A 21,832-nucleotide genomic window follows, 5' to 3' on the forward strand; every position below is an offset into this window, starting at 1 on the left:
TACACATAAAATAATGTACTATTGATAATATTCTTAAATAATAACAATATGCAAAGTACATTTGAATATTGGCAACCATACAACCTGATTAAATGGTGATGTGTAGTTCAGGCGGCACACAGACTTGTTAGTTATTTAAAATGTCTCTAGTTAAGGCATCATTGGTGCTCAGCTTTCTTCAGAACAGGCCGCAATCCTGTTCAAATATGGCTGCCGAGCTGTGCTCTTCATTGTGTTGTCCTTTCAGTTCATCAGTTTGGTTTTCATGATCAGAGGTTAGTAAGAGAGAGAGAATGTGGTTGAACAAGCAGATTTATAGATTCTCTGTCCAACCCCTACAGCCAATAGGATATCATGGTACTTAAAAGCTTCTGATAGAAGCCAATTCCAAACTGCCATACTTCAGACCAATGGGGGAATACAACATCTTAAAACCTGCCACCCCCAAGACCATATGTCTTTATGGCTTTCTTGCGGGGGTTGAAAGACTTTAGCAGAGAAACTCTCGCAAAACTGGTTTAAGGCCCACCCTCCCCCAACTCTGTCATAAACTTCAGAGAGACCCATTCCTAAAGGGGGGGGTAAACACTCACTAATGTAACACTAAATTACATTGCTTTGCCTAAATTACAAATAAAGACATACAAAATATTTATCAAGTTATATGCAAAATCTTACATCACAACAGCAGGCCAGCATCATGAGATCTTAATGTATGATCAGATATAGATAGATAGATAGATAGATACTTTATTAATCCCAAGGGGAAATTCACATACTCCAGCAGCAAAAAATATTAAATTAAAGAGTAATAAAAAATGCAGGTAAAAAAACAGACAATAACTTGAATAATGTTCAACGTTTACCCCCTCTGGTGGAATTGAAGAGACGCATAGTTTGGGGGAGGAATGATTTTCTCAGTCTGTCACTGAAACTGCTCCTCTGTCTGGAGATGACACTGTTTAATGGATGTAGTGGATTTTCCATAATTGATAGGAGCCTGCTGAGTGCCCGTTGCTCTGCTACGGATGTCAAACCGTTCAGCTCTATGCCAACAATAGAGCCTGCTTTCTCACCAGTTTGTCCAGGCGTGAGGCATCCTCCTTCTTAATGCTGCCTCCCCAGCACACCACTGCGTAGAAGAGGGCACTCGCCACAACCATCTGATAGAACATCTGCAGCATCTTACTGCAGATGTTGAAGGATGCCAGTCTTCTAAGGAAGTACAGGCGGCTCTGTCCTTTCTTGCACAGAGAATCAGTATTGGCAGTCCAGTCCAATTTATCGTCCAGCTGCACTCCCAGGTATTTATAGGTCTGCACCCTTTGCACACAGTCACCTCTGATGATCACGGGGTCCATGAGGGGCCTGGGTCTCCTAAAATCCACCACCAGCTCCTTGGTTTTGCTGGTGTTCAGTTGTAGGTGGTTTAAGTCGCACCATTTAACAAAGTCCTTGATGAGGTTTCTATACTCCTCCTCCTGCCCACTCCTGATGCAGCCCACGATAGCAGTGTCGTCAGCAAACTTTTGCACGTGGCAGGACTCCGAGTTATATTGGAAGTCCGATGTATATAGGCTGAACAGGACCGGAGAAAGTACAGTCCCCTGCGGCGCTCCTGTGTTGCTGACCACAATGTCAGATCTGCAATTCCCGAGACGCACATACTGAGGTCTGTTTGTAAGATAGTCCACGATCCATGCCACCAGGTATGAATCTACTCCCATCTCTGTCAGCTTGTCCCTAAGGAGCAGAGGTTGGATGGTGTTGAAGGCGCTAGAGAAGTCTAGAAACATAATTCTTACAGCGCCACTGCCTCTGTCCAAGTGGGAGAGGGATCGGTGTAGCATATAGATGATGGCATCCTCCGCTCCCACCTTCTCCTGGTATGCGAACTGCAGAGGGTCGAGGGCGTGTTGGACCTATGGCCTCAGGTGGTGAAGCAGCAGCCGCTCCATGGTCTTCATCACATGTGATGTTAGAGCGACAGGCCGGAAGTCATTCAGCTCACCAGGACGTGATACCTTTGGGACTGGGGTGATGCAAGATGTTTTCCAAAGCCTCGGGGACTTTCCCCTGTTCCAGGCTCAGGTTGAAGATGCGCTGTAGAGGACCCCCCAGCTCTGATGCACAGACCTTCAGCAGTCGTGGCGATACTCCATCTGGACCTGCTGCTTTGCTGGGACGAAGTTTCCTCAGCTCTCTGCTCACTTGCGCTGCTGTAATTGTGGGTGGGGATGTCTCTCCTATGTTGGTATCAGAAGAAGGATGTGTAGAGAGTGCAGTACTCCGAGGTGAGAGTGGGTTAGGGTGGTCAAACCTGTTAAAGAAGATGTTCATTTGGTTTGCTCTCTTCACGTCTCTCTTGATGGTGGTACCCCGCTTTGAGCTGCAGCCAGTGATGATCTTCATTCCATCCCACACTTCCTTCATGCTGTTGTTCTGCAACTTCTGCTCCAGCTTTCTCCTGTACTGCTCCTTCGCCGCCCTGAGCTGGACTCGGAGTTCCTTCTGCACGCGCTTTAGCTCATGCTGATCACCGTCTTTAAAAGCCCTTTTTTTCTGGTTCAAAAGGCCCTTGATGTCACATGTAATCCATGGCTTGTTGTTAGCATAGCAGCGTACAGTTCTTACTGGAACTACAGTGTCCATACAGAAGTTGATGTAGTCAGTAGTGCAGTCAACAACCTCCTCAATGTTCTCACTATGTGATCCCTGCAGGATATCCCAGTCTGTAGTTCCAAAACATTGTCTCAGAGTATTCTCAGCCTCCGGGGTCCACTTCCTGAATGATCGTGTGGTTACAGGTAGGACTCTCACTTTTGGTTTGTAGTGAGGCTGAAGCAGAACCAGGTTATGATCTCCTTTCCCAAGCGCAGGCAGCGGGGTGGCGCTGTATGCGTCTTTAACGTTTGCATACAGTAAATCAATAGTCTTATTTCCCCGGGTGTTGCAGTCCACATACTGGGAGAATGCAGGTAATGTTTTGTCCAGCGTCACATGGTTAAAGTCTCCAGCGATTAGCACAAGTGCCTCGGGGTGCTGCATTTGTAACTTAGCAACAGCAGAATGGATGATGTCACTCGCTATCTCCACGTCCACCCGAGGAGGAATATACACGATGACAACAATGACGTGTCCAAACTCTCTGGGCAAGTAATAGGGACGCAGACTTACGGCCAACAGTTCGATGTCCCTGCAGCAAGATTTGTAAGTAATGATAAGTTCAGTTAAGCAAGCAAGACCTTGGCCATTTGAGGCTTCATATGTTAAAAGGAGGATTTTGAAATCTGCTCTAAACTTAGCTGGAAGCCAGAGTAATGACTTAAGAACTGAAGACATGTGTTCATATTTTCTGGTTTGTGAATTAATTCTTGCAGGAGCATTTTGAATTAATTGAAAGCTGCATAAAGAACAATTTGAATAGCCTGTGAACAAAACATTACAATAGTCAATACTACACCCATAAATGCATGAATTAATCTCTCAGTGTCTTGCCTAATTAAAAAAAAATCTTGTTAATCTTCCATCATTTTTAAAATGGAAAGAACATGTTCTGAATAAATTTGAGGGATCTGAATCTAATTCTGGAAACAAAATTGCTCTATCACTTCCAATTTTTGAGAGACAAAGGTTTAAAATGAAAACACACTATTTTGGAAAAAAAATACTCATTTACACTTACAAAAATGCAAAATACACCTATAATTGTTTAAATATAATTTTTCTTTCATAGCGTTTTTCCTCTGAAGGAGCTTTATAGTGGCGTTAACAACACATGTCTGCCAACGTAGCCTCACTCCACTTTCCACTTGTAACGTCTCTCTATCAAAGCAATGTCTTGGTGAAACCCCTTCCTATGTTCATCTGCTCCTGTGTTATTGGGGAAAAGCCCAAATGAGAGTGTATTAAATGGACTTTTAAAGACATGTTGCACCCAAGTACTTGGTGCATTTTTAAAAACACTGCTTCCTTAATGGCACTTTATTGTGTGTTATGGTTCCTTGTAGAACCTTTGTTGGACAAAGAACCATTTCAATCTGAGAAAGGTTCTTTGAATGTTAAATTGGTTCTTTGGGCTTTGACAATGTTCCTAATATGTGGATACAACTGAAATAGCTAGCTACCCCAGAAGGATTATAACTGATCAAGAAAACCTGAACTCAGTTTGTATTATTGTATGTATCAAAAATTCATTTAAATCACAAATCTGTTAACATTATTCATGGCTATTTATGGAGCCTTTTACGGATCTAAATAAATAAAAGTACTATGTGCAAATTGTTCTTTCAGGAACCAAAAATGGTTCTCCTATGGTATTGCTCTGGAGAACCACTTTGGCACCTTTATTTTTAAGAGTGCAGAAAGAGAGAAAATCCTCAACTAATTCCTTATAGTTTTCCGCTTTTGTATTCCTAAGATTGTATTCTATTTAAAATTGCTGAATATTTACCTGGTCAATACTTTGAATGGATCAGCCCGACCTTGCATACTTCTGTATATAACATTTAAACAACTTTCTCTATTCTGGATAACAAAAATACATCTTTTTAACCTTTTACATATAAATTCTTGACTATTTTGTAGTAATAAGAAGAGAGAAAAAAATAACGATTGAGAGCAAAAAATATGTAGCAAATACTTGATGTTGGGTTGTTTCCACCTGAACTAATGTTAAGAACATGGAGGACTCTCATTTTACAGCTCACAATATACAAATAATATTGTGAGCATGAAAAATACTTATGCCATAAAACGTAATCGTAACTTATTTTTACAGAATCAACAATTTTTCTTTCCAAAAACCCTGTTTTTCACTAAAGTTAATACCTCGTGGAAACAGTTTGTGGTAAAGAAATTCCAATTTCAGAAATGGATTCAGCACACCTAAATTTTTTTTGCTGACCAGTGTCATTAGTTTTTGAATTCTTCTTCTTCAGTATGTAATAATTTGGAGTTTTAGTAGAAAAAGTAAAATTTGCATATTGTGGGATGGGAAAAGCAAACTGACTTCAGATAAGGGTTGCTATCTCTACAGACAGGGAGCCTAAAGGATGGGGGATGAGAACAACAGCAGCCTGAAGATAAGAATCCAGAAAAGAATTTCCGAAAACTGCGTACCAGTACTGAAAGGTGAGGTAGTGTTGATTTGGTCCTTTGACTTACAAGCAGTGCAGAACACACCAGCAAACTACCATTTACTGAAACATTCCCACACACAAAGCTACACAAGTATGCAAGGGGGTCATAAAAACTCAATAATGTTAAGATGTGAAAAACAAATTGTTTTTACACATACTGTAACTGAAGAGCTGCCTCCCAGTATCGGTCTCTGTAATATCAAGGGCACTAGATGCTGTTCATCAATAAGGATATGTTTATTTTCCTTAAAAGACAAAAAAGAAGGTCAAATAAAGGCTTGGATATGGGGTTAACAAAAAACAGGAAACACAAAGCAATAAAAAAAATCCCACTATTCCTTTTGGCCTCTAAGTCTGACTGAATGTTAGATACATCAGTTATTTGCCCATCTCCAAAGAATCACAACAATGTAATGTGGTGTAAGCTAATAATTAATAATAATAATAATTCATTACATTTATGTAGCGCTTTTCTCAGTACTCAAAGCGCTATCCACACAGGGAGGAACCGGGAAGCGAACCCACAATCGCAGTGACATGTCCTACTGCCTTCTAGTAGCTTATCTTCTGAGACTGGTGTGCTGGGGTGTTCTGTTACTGCCAGTGAGGGCCTCTGTCTTTTCAAGAAGCTTATCATAGGACTTTTCTTTTCCCTTTAGCCCTCTAGTGACTCAAGTTTCTGGGCACTTTTTTGTCAGTTGGGAAACTTGACACAAAATATACCATGCTGCTTAAATGTTTATGAATGCTAAATGAAATTATTTGGTGCATTTTTACTATGAAATCCTTATTTAATCATTTTACATTTATTTGCGTAGCAGATATTTTTATCTAAAGTGACTTACAAAAAGGTCAACATAATCAAGTAAACATCATCAGCTACTCCTTATCATCCACTGCCTTAAAATGGTATAACAGATTAGTGTTTATTTTCTATCCATTCACCCATCCAGATGGTGAGAGTAGTCTAAGCAATAATGACTGCAATCCAGGCCTCAATGCACCAGGCCCTCATGACTCAGGTGGAAGGCCCACTGGAGAACAGACCCATGCTGCTCCTTTGGACTGTGTACCACCAGGTTCCACGGGTAAAGGCCTGACCACCAGGTGCTTGCCACCATTTAGGCCTGGCTCCAGGGGGTGGCATGTTCCCCTTTTCCGGCTCAGGTTACTGAATCCTTGTTGAGACTTTTCATAGAGGTCAATATGAACTGCACTTAGTCTGTACCAATTTGCCTTGGGTGACCTTACCAGGGCTCACTGCCCAGAGACAACATAGCTCCTAGGATCATTGGAACACACAAACCTCTCCACCATGATAAGGTGGCCTTTATCTTGCCATGGTCTTTAAAACAGTCAAAGTTGACAAATTCCGTGCTTTATTTAGAGGAAAAGAATTTGAAAAATAAGAATTATCTCGTCATAGCTGTCTTAATGCATGGGCACGCTGGGCAGTTGCCCGGGGGCCCCTCAGGCATAGGGGCCCCATGCTAATCTATGAATGTTGTGACTTGCTGAGTGGTTGTGTAGGTAGGGGCCCCAGTGCACCGATTTGCCCGGGAGCCTATTATGCTGTTAAGACGGGCCTGTCTCTTGTGTAAAAGTAAGACAGCCACAAGATTAATTAGCTTAGCCAACAAATCAAGTCTAGTCAGATTTAAAGACACCTCAGAAAGAGTGTTGTGCATATATAGCAAAACATTTTGGTAATTATTAGCTAATCATCAGATAAAATGTCTAGAAATGGAGAATATTTTAGATCTGCAGTGGATATCAAAACCTGGAATTTCAGTTTTTGGAGCAATAAAGGCTGAAATTGAAACAAATCATGTTAGAAATATATTATCATTAAGATGATCTTGTAACTACCAATATTTAACAAAAAAATATAATTTTCAGAAACTATCAAAATAAAAAAGTAGTGCCTTAGTTGCTTAAACTTTATAATGGCATTGACGTTTAACCAGTCACATCCCAGATCTTTTACAAAGGTAACTCACCTCTACATGACATGAACTGAAATAAATCAATAAAATTAGCTGCTCCTGTAGGATTCATCTGGAAGTTTTTTGCTTGCACATTGCAGAGATATTCATGGTCCACAAGAAGCTAAGAAAAAATATATGTAATTTTACAGTATAAGGTTACTGATGAGGAGAAGTATAAAAAATAATTTCGAAGACATCACAAATATCAGGAAACATTGTAGAGACCATTGTTATGAAGTGGAGAACATATGATACACCCAGGATGCCGGAAAGATCAGGTTACCCTCAGAAATTGATGACTGGACAAAAAGAAGGCCTCTTGGAAGTCTCCATGATGAGCTAATGTCCAACCTTAAAGGAACTGCATGAATATTTGGCAGGAACTGGCCACACTTTACATACTGCATCAATTCTGAAAAGTCTAATATGTGGAATAATGGGGCAGGATGTAAGCCATTTCTCTCAAAAAAGAATATCCAAGTTCATATAAGTTTTACAAGAAGACATATTGACTCTCCCAAAACCATTTAGGAAAATGACATATGATTTAATAAACCAAGAAAAACCTTTTTAGCTTTAATTGTAAATAATATGTTTATCTCAAAGCCTAAATAATTCATTACCCAAAGAAAGTAACACATACACTGGATTCACAAAGTATTCAGACTTTTACTTTTAGTACAATTTAATATGTCGCAAGTTTAATTTAACATGGATAAATTAGCCATTTTTGACTACCAAGATATGCTCAATAAGGCATAACTACAAAGTACAATTATGTTTTCTGAAAGGTTTGAAAATTTATTAAAAATCAAAAACTGAAATCTCCAATTCATATAAGCATTCAGACCCTTTGCTCTCGCTCTCCAAATTGTGGTCTTGTTTCCTTTAATTCTTCTTGAGATGGATCATTTCAGGACAAAACTGAGCCATGCAGTCCAATGGACTCTCTGTAGACCTCCACAATTAAATTCTGCCAAAGAATAGATCAGGGCAAGGGTATAAAACTACTTCTAATGCTTTCTGTGACCTCAGGAGAACAGCGTCCTTAATAATTGTAAAATGGAAGAAGTTGGGAACCACCAGGACTTCTCCTAAAATTGTGTGCCCGGTAACTCTGTGAATACAAGCAGCTGAAATGAGTTTCCTCCGCAGGGTGTCTGGGCTTTCCCTTAAAGATAGGGTGAGAAGCTCAGTCATCTGGGAGGGGCTCAGAGTAGAGCCGCTGCTCCTCCGCATCGAGAGGAGTCAGATGAGGTGGCTCGGGCATCTGATCAGGATGCCTCCTGGACACCTCCCTGGTGAGGTGTTCCGGGCACGTCTAACCGGGAGGAGGCCCCGGGGAAGACCCAGGACACGTTGGAGGGACTATGTCTCTCGACTGGCCTGGGAACGCCTTGGGATTCTCCCGGAAGAGCTAGAAGAAGTGGCCGGGGAGAGGGAAGTCTGGGCATCTCTGCTCAAGCTGCTGCCCCCGCGACCCGACCTCGGATAAGCGGGAGACAATGGATGGATGGACGGTAACTCTGTATATCCAGACAAGAAGGACCTTGGTCAGGGAGGTGACCAAGAACTCAATGGTTACTTTAACAGGGCTTCAGATGTCCAATGCTGAGATGGGAGAACTAGTGAGAAGGACAACCATCTCAGCAGCATTACATCAATCAGGCATTCATAGCAGAGTGGCTACACAGAAGGCACTATTGAGTAAATGTTTACTAAACTGCATTTATCGGACTCTGAGAGCATGAGGACTGTCCTTGACTGGTTCAGTTAACGTCCAGACTTAAACCCCATAGAAACTCTGTGTGATATGCTCTTTTCAATTCAGACCAGAGGCCTTCAACAGAATTTGAGCCTAAACCAGTGATTATGCATTCCCACAAACTTCTCTGTATTTTAAGTCCAAAGTATGACTTATTACATATGTTGTTTGTTTTACAAATTCATTATTTGCTCTGTCAGCCAGGGCTGATGGTTACAAGGAAGTACTTCAGTTTTGGTACAAGTAATATTGAGGGTTAGAGGATTTTGGAGTTTGGTGATGCAATAGAAATGGTTATATAAAACACAGTGATGAAAAACAAGAAAGAAAACAAGATGGTGACATTTGAATCTGTTCATAAAATAGCACAACTCAGTATTTGTTATGGAGGGGAGGTGCTCAAGGAGTAGTGAAAATATGAAGATGATCCCGGGAAATCTTGTATATAACAACATAGATTGATAGTATGAGATTTTTAATATGGAGGCATGGAAAAAGTACTAAGGTTGAAGGTCTTGAAGTTGAAAGAGGAAAGTATGAATGTAAGTTTGCACAAACATTGGAAATATGAGTGAATCAGGCTTAGGAAGCATCAGGTGTGAATGGTAAGTGAGAAGCAATGAAGAATGTCTACTTGAAAACAATGGAAAAGATCTATAGATAAACAAACGTGCAGCTGAGACACAAGGCGATGTGGTACAATGCTGATACAAAGAAGGCAAAAAAGGGGAAAAAGAGATGCTATAAGAAGTGGTAGAAAGGAAAGGTAATGAGGTGATGTACTGTATAAGGAAGCCAAGGAAAGCAAATAGTTAGAAAAGCAGTCGTAAAAGCATGAGAGGCCAAGATGCTATAGTTTACAATTGAGCTGCAGAATGAGGAAGGTAAGAGGAATGTGTTCAGGATCACAAAGCAGATGGAAAGGCCAGATGTAGTAGATGTGAATTGCTTGAAAAATGTTGCAAGAAATATTGTGATTGATAGTAATAGGATCAAGAGTACCTGCAAATCTGGAAGAAGTGTATGGAGATGTTACTAAATGAAGAGAATGAATAGGGTGAAAATGTTTGATATGCCAAAACAGACAGGTCAAGATGCAAGTTTAACAAGAAGTTACAAAAGAAAAGATGATAAAGACAGATAAAGAAGAGGGTCTAACTGGAACATCAGCAGGTCCAGGAGTTGAACAATTGACAAACCTACAAATCATGAAGAATCTTGAAGACTGGAAAAGAAATATTCTCATTTCAGGAAGGGTGACCAAGTCAAATGTGGGTCATATCAAGTGATCAAGCTTTTGGTGCACGTAATCAAGGTGGTTGAACATTAGAGAAAAGAACAAAGGATCAAGTGAAAGTTATCAAACTGCAGCCTGGTTTCATGCATGGGAAGGGATCAATAGGGATGATCTTGGTTGTGAGGCAAAATGCAGGAAATGCATCAGACAATACTGTAGGAAAGAAGCTCCATTATGTATTTGTAGATATGGTGAAGACATCTGACAAAGTGGCATGAAAGGTAATGTGGAAGGTACCGAGAAAGTTAAGTGTGGATTAGCTGTTAGTGTCTGCAGTGATTTCAGTGCATGAGAAAGCAAAAATGGTGGTTAGGACAGCAGATGGAAATATTGAAAGTTTTAAAATAAAGGATAGCCATTATAGTAGAACAACGATCTCACATTGATGGAAAACAATGAAGTGGGAAAAAATGAAATGGAAAGATTCTTTGGAATTGAAAAGCCTCAAGATCAACAAAAGTTAGATCAAGGTGATGGCTGGAGGTGATCGGCATGAGGCATTAAAGTGATGGATACATAGCCATGATATATGGGAAACGCAATTCAATGCATGAATTTTTAGAAGTGGACGCATAAATGATGTGATGGTATCAATGGTTGTGCAATCTTTGTTGCTTGAAAGAATGTGTGTGTGGGGGGGAGGGGGGCGTACAGGATGCTAATATAGTAAATGTAAATTCATGTATCAGTAAAGAAGATGTTTTGGGGAAAATAGAGAAGTTCTGCTACTCAGTTGAATGTTGAGTGTAGACAGAAGTGCAGGCACATCAGTCATAATGAAGGTACAAGATAGAAGAAATTCCACAAGCTGTCCTCTGTTCTTTTTTGCAATCAAATTGTTTATTAAATATGTTAATTGGATAAAAACAAGAAACAAAATGTTTACTTTTTTATAGTTGCTGTTGTTATGTAAAATAACCTACCCTTTGGGCAACCGATTTCTCAAAGTTCCCAGCCTTGTGAAATAGTAAATGTTATTTAAAGAAAACAGAAACAGAAGGAGACAGCAGTCCAAGTAAATAGCAGGGACTAAAGAATAGTAAAAAAAGGACAGACAAATGGGAAACGGCACTGTGGGGGTAACCCTTTACCCAGCTTACGATCAAGTTACTAAACGGAGTTGTTGATCCCCAATGCAGAGAGTTCAAAAATGATTATAGTATGTTAAGAAAGGAAGACTTCTAGTAGGCCAAAGAAAGACTAAGGGGATCTCAGAAAGGAGCCAGAAATGGATTTGCAGCAATAGTGGCTAGAGCAATCACCCTCTGCTGGAGCAGAGAGAGTGGAGAAATACAAAAGAAGGAGAACCTGAGGTGACAGGGGACATGTGCACAAATAATTGAAGACAAATACTGGACAAGCAACTAGAAAACACTGCCAGAACACATGGAAGAAACACTTAAAGAACAAAGATGATAAAGAACATAAGAAATTTGACAAATGAGAGGAAACCATTAAGCTCTCCCAATATCTCATCCACACACTTCTTAAAGGTAGTTAAGGTTTCTGCTCCAACTGTGTGTGTTGCAAGGTTGTTCCAGATTTCCACAACTCTGTGACAAGAAGTGCTTCCTGGCTTCATTATTTAAATGCACTCCTCCTTAATTTCCAGTAAGCAATTCACCTTTAAGCTGAAAGAATGTTGTTAGATCTACTTTATCAATGCTTTTGAGGATTTTAAATACTTGAATAAGGTCCCCATGCAGTCTCTGAATTTATTGGAGTCAATATGTCTTTAAGTCCTGGTACTTAGTTGTTCTCCCTTACACAACTTCAAGTGCTACTATGTCTTTTTTGTACTGTGGTGACCAGAACAGCACACAGACCTCCAATACTGCCTTACAAGTGCATTATATAGACTTAACATAATGTGCATTGATTTATAATCAACAGGTTTTACAATATAAAACTTAATATTTTATTTGCCTTTTCAATTACTTCTTCACATTGCTTATATGATAAAAATGTTATGTTAACAAACCCTAAATCCTTTTCAGATGTTGTCTCCTATAGGACAGTGTCTCCATCTAATCTTTATAATTGACATTCCATTTACGTACGTGTAGCACCAGTTCTTCATGAATTTTTTGCAGCATTTTCAGTGCCTGCCATTCCTCCAATTTAAGCATTATCTGCAAATTTCACAAGTTTACTAACTATACCAAAATGTGGCACTTGTGAAGGTGTTGAGTATTAACAACTTGTAGTTTAGAACAGGGTGTGCTGGTGCTTGTTGTTTTTAAACGAGTTTTTAACATTTCTGAATACAGAATTCCAACACACTGTTGTATGGAAAGGGAGATTTTAACAAAGGAGACTTTGTCCGGCAAAGAATAAACAGAGGCAACAGGTTCACAGTTTGGGGATAAGAAAAGTGAGTGAAAAGAGAACGGAGACATGAGGAAAATTACACGTGCGAACAGCTGAGAATAAAAGAAGAAAGAGGAAGCAGGAATGGCAAACATGGACGACAAAGGCAGAACAACTCAAGTCCTGAACCACAGAAGATGTGTCCTAATCTGAAAATGCTCCGGACTTCTACAGGAGAAGGTGAAAGTTTGAGAGCTGTGTGAAGAGTATTATTAATCTATAGGAGTGAGAAATGGCAGGTAAAAGTGGAACATGAAGCAACGCTGGGAAGAGGAGAGATGAAAATGATCACATGGTTGTCTGGAGTGTCACAGAGCAAAAGGAAGACAAATGCAGAGTTAAGAGAAATTATTGATGTGAAAATTATGCTTATTGTGCTATGGAGATACATTGTAAGGTGGTTTGGGCATGTGGAGTGAAAAGTAGCAGATGAGTGGTTGAAGAGGTCCACCAAAATGGAGTTGGAGGGGATGATGGCCTAGTGAAAGGTTGAGGAAGATGTGGTCAAAAGTAGTGTCAGATGACTTGAAAAGAATGGGTTTCAGCCCAAGGGATGCCCAGGACGGTGTATAGTGAAACAATAAGATTTTTTTTGTGTGGAGGTGCAACAGTCCAACCTGCCTTAATCAGTAAAATGACCATTGAGCCAGTTGTAATGACTCTTGTTCAATTCATGAAGAATGGCAAATAAATCTTGAGTTGACTAATTCCAAACATCTCTTGCACCAGCCAATGCTCTTGTTTATATCACAGTAATACAACACAAGCAACATATCAAGATCATTCATGGGAACAATATTTGCTTCTTTCAGGTTTTCTAAGATAAACTTAATTTTGCAAAATGTTTCTTTGGAAAGACAAGGACAAAATGAATCACCAAAAATTGCCATGGGTGGAAAAACATGACATTATCTACCACTGAATCAACCTTATTCTCAGTTCCACATACAGGTATGGTTATTGAAGTGTCATGGTTTGGGTATGGTTTCTTCCAATGGTTTTGGATGACAATCAATTACTGATGGAAACAATGAATTCAGAGTTACAATAAAATATTAAACCTAAAACTGTTACTCCAGGTTAACAATGATCTGAAACATTCTAGTGAATTAAGAGAGTGACACTTTCTACTTTGGAATGGCCGAGCCAAAGTCTAGATCTCACTCAACTTAAAAGAGATATGAAGTTCATGTAAGACTGACAATAAACACATAGCAGCTGAAACTATTCTGTAAGGAACAATAGATAGAGGCCCACCAAAGTAGTTATAAAAGACTGATTAGTGAGCCCTGGAAATGGTTTGGGTGAGGCCATACCTAGTAAAGGTTACTACATCATTTGTAGCATTATAAGGCTTACTAACAACTGCACCAAATTTAATTTCAGCTAATTGTAGAAACGCAACATTTGAAGAAATAAAATAGAAGGTCACAAACTTTCAAGATACACTATATAATTATTATATATATATATATATATATATATATATATATATATATATATATATATATATATATATATATATATACACACACAAAACTCCAAAAATGAAAGTGCCTATTCCGGACAAAGATCCTTCTTTTTCCTTTATATTTTATATATATATATAGTTAACCACAGGGGGCGCCAGACAGTCCCAGACTGCAAACTCAAACCCCCAACCCACACACATACACGCACGCAAACACACACACATATTTTTACTAAGGACTTGTGTGTGTAAGGCTTATTATTAACAAATACCTTATAAAAGGCTCCTTTAACAATACCCTCCACGCCTCTCAGGCGAACGTTACCTATCTCCAATCAGGAGCTCGATTGGCATTTGCCATAGAATACCAGAATTGGCAGGCCCACCACTGGCATCCTGTGCTTTTCACAGATGAGAGCAGGTTCACCCTGAGCACATGTGACAGACGTGAAACGGTCTGGAGGAGCAGTGGAGAACGTTATGCTGCCTGTAACATCGTTCAGCATGACCAGTTTGGTGGTGGGTCAGTGATGGTCTGGGAAGGCATATCCATGGAGGGACGCACAGACCTCTATAGGCTAGACAATGGCACCTTGACTGCCATTAGGTATCGGGATGAAATCCTTGGACTCATTGTCAGACCATATGCTGGTGCAGTGGGTCCTGGGTTCCTCCTGGTGCACGACAATGCCCAGCCTCATGTGGTGGGAGTATACAGGAAATTCCTGGAGGATGAAGGAATTGATACCATTGACTGGCCCCCATGCTCGTCTGACATAAATCACAACTCTGGGACATTATGTTTTGGTCCATCTGAAACTGCCAGGTTGCACCTCAGACTGTCCAGGAGCTCAGTAATGACCAGGTCAAGATCTGGGAGGAGATCCCCCAGGACACAATCCGTCATCTCATTAGGAGTATGCCCCGACATTATCAGACATGCATACAAGCACGTGGGGGCCATACAAACTACTGAGTACGATTCTGAATTGTTGCAATGAAATTTCGGCAGAATGGGCTAGCCTGCCGCATTATTTTTTCACTTTGATTTTCGGGGTGTCTTTGAATTCAGCCCTCTGTAGGTTGATAATTTTCTGTTCCATCAAATGATGTGGCATCCTTTCATTCCTAACACATTACCAAGTCCATATTAGTATAGATATCCAGTAGGATTTTTCCCATTGAGATCTGATGCGTTTTCAAAGTGTTCCTTAAATTTTTTTGAGCAGTTATATATATATAGTGAAAGACAGGGGGTGCCACTAAGCTCCAAAACCCCAGACACAACTAGACCAAGACAGTCCAGGTGCAAAATATATATTTTTTTATTCCACAAAAACCTTTTTACAGTCCATATTACAATATCCAATTCAGAATACTCCTTTTCCTCTTACAGACTTTGCCTTCTGCATCCTGACTCTGACTTCACTGGAGGAGGCTGGACAGCTTCCTTATACTGTATGTTGGATCCAGGAGTACTTCTGATGCTCGGGCATGGCCCAACAGAAGCACTTTTGGATCAAATGGATGCCCTCCGAAACAGAGATTCATTCTTCCTGTAGCGACCTATGGTGGCAGCCAAGGACCCTGACAGGGTTGTCCCTCATGACTATGAATCACATGGATCTCTGCGGGTGTCCATACTGGGTCCACGCCAGCGGAGCACTGTCTTCTGTTGTACTGGGGGAGGAACCACTCTTGATAAACAACCTCCCACAGTCCATTCACTAATCTTTCCCCTTGATTGGGGTAATAATCCAGCCCCATCCTAGCCAGGTAATGCATCTTCTAATGTTGTCCTTCTGTTATCACATCCCAGCCAGGCAAGGATCCACCATAGCACTTACTATATACTGTGTGTATATAGTATATCCTCAGAGAGTTCTTTGCCATGAGGTGTCATGCTGAACTTCCAGTGACCAGTATGAGAGAGTGTGAGAGCGATAACACCAAATTTAACACACCTGCTCCCCATTCACACTTGAGACCTTGTAACACTAATGAGTCACATGATGCCGGGGAGGGAAAATGGCTAATTGGGCACAATTTGGACATTTTTCACTTAGGGGTGTACTCACTTTTGTTGCCTGCGGTTTAGACATTAATGGATGTGTGTCGAGTTATTCTGAGGGGACAGCAAATTTACACTGTTATACAAGCTGTACACGGACTACTTTACATTGTATCAAAGTGTCATATCTTCAGTGTTGTCTCATGAAAAGATATAATGAAATATTTACAAAAATGTGAGGGGTGTACTCACTTTTGTGAGATACTGTATATATTGCATAGTTGTATGTTGTATACACAGTCTTAAAAGAATCTGTTCCAAGGCATCAACAAATTTTAGTCAATAGTTTGTAACAAGGACACTTGGAGGCAAAGTTTCAAGTGTTACACTGTATCTCTAGGCCAGTCCCCAACATCTGTCATAAGCAGGTCTTTGGAGAAGCACTATCCCTCCTGAATGTAATTGGGGTATGAGGCTCTAGAGAAGTGCAACTAAATAAATGATCTTATGCTTATGGATGCAGGGGAATCCTGACAACATTTCTAAATACAGGTCTTAGCTTTCCCAGTAAGTCAGTGAAGGAGGTCCTCATTGGCCAGGAAGCACAATCTGAAAAATATCCTGGGAATGTAGCAAATTCACATATTCTATAATGGAGTAGTATATTCTACTACATGCTGGATCTTTTATTTGTGGCTAGTCCTTATCACCTTTTTAAAGTACAATATCTGTAATCATGTGTACTAAAGCAATTATAAAATAAACATTGATAAAGAACTTTCTAAACAGACAAGCATGAAGCAAATAAGCTGTTTCCAACACCATTTTTAAAAGGCTACTCCAAGCCAGTTATTTCCAATCAATGTACTCGGCTATAAATTCACAGCAGGGGCCAAAGCCAAAACCATCACACTCCCCTTTCCTTATTATAACCTTTAAAGTTCAATTGTAGAAATACATTGTTTCCTTCAAATCCTTCATTTTGTATATCACCACTCAACATTTAAAAACCCTTGGCAAAAACGGTCTAATTGTAGTGACAGTAATTGCTGAGGGAGAAGTTGGATTTCATCCAAAACTTTCCCTCAAGTCTGATGGTATTCAGTGTTTCTCTAGCTACACAAAACGTAAACTGATCTCCAAGGACACTCTGTAGTAGAAGCATTGTTCCCCTTGGAGTGTTTCAGGCCTATTCAAATGTTACTTTCAAAACATTCACCTAACCTGAAATTCCAAAGCCTATTTCCATTATTTCTCTGCTTCCACATCAAGTAAATAGTACACTTAAAAAATTTCAATCATTTCCATATATTAAAAAACGTTGATGTACAAGAGGAAATAGTGTGGTTAGATTTTGCTTTAAGACTTTTTGAAATTTCTTTCATGATATTAGATGGTTTATCTCATCACACTGCAAAAAATCCTGAACAATTCTAACACTGACAATGTACTTGTTTATTTTTTTTAATTAGCCATAGTTTCATGAAGTGTACTTTTCAGGTTAAAATATGTTAAAATGCTAAACTGAGGAATACTTTAGTGGCTATTGAATTCATCGTGCAAGAGACAGAACCCTTCAATTCTTAAAACTGAAATGTACTGCCAATGAGAATTCCGAAGTCCTTGTTGTTGAGAGTGCTTGCAAGTAATCACATCTTTCTACTTCACGGATTAATTTTATATTGGTAAGTTGGAACAAAAATGTGTTTCATTCTAAGTATTATTTTCAGTTTGAAACATAAATACCCTCAATGTATCTGCATATCTTTAATTTATCTTTATGTTGTAGAGTGGAAAAAAAATTATATTTTCACAGTATACTAAAAGAGACTTCTGATATCCTTTTCTACATTGTAAAAAAATTAAACTGACTAAAAAAATCATAGTTTTCTCTCACCTACTGATATTTTTCAAAGTACAATAAAATTGTCAAATTCTGCGTAAACCTTTAACTGTCTCATTGTCTCTCTGTCAGGATTCTTTAACACCCTAGTGATTGGCCTGTCTACTGCTGAAATTGTCGTTGGTGAGTAGAGTAAGATCTGCATCCCTACCATCAATAAAAGAAACAGGATCATTCCTAGCAAACAGTTTGATTATAATGATTAAACCAGAGGAAATTGCTTTTGGCTCAACATCTCTTTAAGATAACAGCAACATGTCAAATACCATTTTTAGGAACATGAATCCCAAAGCGGCAACTGGGGGAAGGGTTTTCTTGCTGTAGATAATGAGTAAGGATTTGTGTGGCCACGTGGTGTGGCTTCTACTGGAATAACAGCAAAAAGAAGATAAATGGTATAGGACAAGCTGAGGTCATAAGAGAGACTGTTGTGTAGCTCTAGCTGAATTATCAGACAGCACAGAACTATTCCTCAGTAAGAAAAATGTAAAGGTAGCAGCATGGGTCACCTTGAGCAAAGTAGTTGCTGGAACATAAAGTATCACTAAGACAGTGGAGAATGTGACTTGTGGGAAATTTTACATAAGCAAATGGTAACATAAATAGGACTGGAATTTATAATCAGTCAGTGCTGTAAAAACGTATGAAATTATCAATCCTCCTTAAACAATGGCAGATCTGAAAGAGTTAGTTCCACTTAAAACCTTGGAAGACCTGACTGTTGCTGAAAAACGTACATAAGGACTGGGAGAAGTGACAAGAGCTGGAAATCATATTCATCTTGCTTATTTTTCCTATAATTCAGGAAGTACTTCACTTCTGTAATCAAGACACTGTTCTTTGGTCTGATTTAACTGCTCAAGTTAATTTATTATTTTATTAACATTAACAACCCCAAATAATAGATATACAAGGCCCTACAAACATTTGACACTCACTACCTGTGCAAATCTTATTATATCTTTTTTATCAATAAACTTGCTTCTGACTGTACTAAGTCTCCATGTAATATGACAAACATGGCTTCAAAATTAAGTGAAGAATAGATTTGTTGGACAGGTTTAAAGGTAGTGGGTGGCATGTATACCTACAACTAACTCAAATCTTACAAAGTAAATGTTGTGCTTATACTAAAGTGAAGTGGAACCATGGATGGTGCAACACAATTGGACAATGCCTCTCGTCAGAGCAAGATTGAGAGAAAGTGTGAAGCACTGGCAGTTTTCCTCAAACCTGCAACGACTTATAGATATTTCATGTGATATTTTCATATGATAGTGAGGCCTTGAAGAGAATGGAATGTTTTCAACTTTTCCCAGCATGAGTTTGTAACACCATCCCTCTTTTTGTAGGTGCTGTGTATCTGGAAGACTGCCCAGTCCAGAGATACATCCCTCTTTACCTAATAGTTATGGGAGTGGCAGTGATGATCACCAGACTATTCACCTCTTTTAAATGTTGTGAGCAAAAGAGCAGACTATGCCAGGTGTGGAAGGGAGTTCTGTTTTCATTTCTTCTGATGTGGTTCATTTCAGGTGATTTTTTCCCCACTTCATTTCTTAAGGAAAGCTACCATGTGGACTAAGGTAGAAACTGTAGTGATATGTATCTGTTGTTTAGTAATGTATGTGTTGCAAAAACTGCCTCTAACACTGCTCTGCTGTTATAGGGAATGTGTGGATTTACAAAACTAAACTGCAAGTCCTGGACAAAGAGAAGCCTGACTACTGCAACAAGTCCCTCTACCTATTTGCCTTTTGGATGACTACACTACTGTACACCTTTCTAGGATTAATGCTAGTTACGGCCTGCTGCACACTTGGATGCATTTATGCACTGTATGATGAGAAAAGCACCCAGGTTCATAAAGCACAAGAACAGCCTCAGTCAGTGGAGCTTGCTGGTAGTCAGGTGTAGACCCTACCTGACATGTTCCAAATTTTCAAAAAGTATGGTATTTTCAAATCTTGGCACCAGGACATGATAAACGGAAATAATAAAGATGTTGGATTGTGTCTAAGTAGCTCAAAAAACTCAAGGTGTCAGCTCGTCTGAGAACAGCAGAGGAACACAATCCTAAACTTACCACTGACTCAGAAATCCTAAATCCTGTTTCATCTGGAGGTCCTCATTGTCAATCTGTCCCTTAATTATCATCAATAATATCTCTCCTAAATTTTGTTTCTTCATTTCCATGTATAGCTAATATGGATACAGACATAGGATTTTCTTCTGCTTTTGGTACTGTGCCAGGTCTGAATCTATGGAACTGTCACATCCAAGTGTCTAGTCTTCGTTGTTGCCCACCTTCCTATCTATATTGAAAGCAGACCTCAAAATGGGACTATGCCAGCGTATCACAGACTTTAGGTAAGAAAAGGTTTAAGACAATATGACTAGTCAACTTTATTTTTAACCTCAAAATGTGACTGGGGCAACACAGTTTCTTACATTTCACCATGTTAAAGGCATAAATACTACTGAACGTTATCAAAACTTGTAGAGTCCAACAGTCTTCCAGACAGGCCCATCACCTGATAGAATATGCCACTTTCACAGTATAGTGACACACTGGGGCACACTCTAAATAACTGACCTAGACAGATTAAAAGTGGCAGGCTACAGGATTGTGTGGATAAAGTCAGCCTTACACTACATGACTTTTACTACTATTTTCAGTCATAGCCTCAATATACATAATCTTAAGAAATCACAGAAAGTTGTAGACATAGAGTCAGAGAGTACACCTGTTGCTAACAGTTGTGTATGCGATATGACTAGTGACTTGATCATAGTGCTCTTAACAGCCTCCACAAACTCTGCACCTCAAAATGGAAAAAATCAAACTAGATTTTTTTTTTGTAACCAGTTGTACGTTGAAGGGGTGGTGTCTTGTATCTGTGAGAATTAAGAACCAATGGGGACTTAAATCTACAATGCCTACAAACAGTGAAGAACAATGGGGATTACAAAAAAAAAATCAATTGTTTTGGACTGTGCAAATGGATGATAGTCTTGGAGAACTTTGGAGCCAGCACTGGTGTCTTCAATATGTTCACTAACTTTTGTACAGCGTTCCTCTCCTTATTCTGATTAGGTTAGGATGACTGACTGCCAGAATTAAACTAACTCAAGGTACTTTTGTGGTGGAATGCAAGACTTGGAACTATTATGAAAAGTATATGATTTCCTCATGAATACTTCATCGCTGCAATTCCTAGTCATATCATTTTAAGCAACAAAGTTTAACAATTGTAGTTGTGAAATGACATTCTCTATAAAAAGAAGACATATTGAGTCCTGTAATGTGGTACTAGCCTAATAGGATGGACTTGAACATCACAAGGATATCAGCTTAGTTTCCAACCCTGACTCACTGTATGACAGCGAGTGTAACTATGAGTAAGTCAGTTGACCTGAATACACTCTGCTTGTTAAATATATATATCTTATATATAAACGTCTATGCGTGGAAGTGTGTGTATGTCTGTCCGGCTCGGAAGTGAGAGGTGGAGTCGGGGTAAGGGCTCCAACTCAGAGGAAACAGAAAACTCGCTTAGCCGCTGATAACACAAGCAGGGCCAGCACATCAGCAAAACGAAACCTCAGAAGAAAGACAAAATCGCTTAGCCGCTAACATCGGCAAAACGGTATCCCTTTTACTTTTCCTTCCATCCATCCATCCATCATCTTCCGCTTATCCGAGGTTGGGTCGCGGGGGCAGCAGCTTGAGCAGAGATGCCCAGACTTCCCTCTCCCCGGCCACTTCTTCTAGCTCTTCTGGGAGAATCCCGAGGCGTTCCCAGGCCAGCCGGGAGGCATAGTCCCTCCAGCATGTCCTGGGTCTTCCCCGGGGCCTCCTCCCGGTTGGACTTGCCCGGAACAC

At 39.7% G+C, this 21,832-nt stretch overlaps 1 protein-coding gene across 1 annotated transcript in view; it reads left to right on the forward strand.

The window, feature by feature from the left end:
* The window catches only part of LOC127526960 (transmembrane protein 272-like), a 34,906-nt gene extending 13,292 nt beyond the window's left edge, over positions 1-21,614 (forward strand). The window contains exons 2-5 of the mRNA XM_051924214.1: positions 5,039-5,133; positions 18,019-18,069; positions 19,299-19,481; positions 19,616-21,614. Coding sequence (XP_051780174.1) covers positions 5,055-5,133; positions 18,019-18,069; positions 19,299-19,481; positions 19,616-19,863 — 561 coding nt within the window. The 5' untranslated portion in view covers positions 5,039-5,054 and the 3' untranslated portion in view covers positions 19,864-21,614. The remainder of the gene's footprint in view (positions 1-5,038; positions 5,134-18,018; positions 18,070-19,298; positions 19,482-19,615) is intronic.
* Positions 21,615-21,832: the final 218 nt, after the last annotated feature.

The sequence above is a fragment of the Erpetoichthys calabaricus genome, chromosome 3 (genome assembly GCF_900747795.2).
Source record: "Erpetoichthys calabaricus chromosome 3, fErpCal1.3, whole genome shotgun sequence".
Taxonomy (NCBI): domain Eukaryota; kingdom Metazoa; phylum Chordata; class Cladistia; order Polypteriformes; family Polypteridae; genus Erpetoichthys; species Erpetoichthys calabaricus.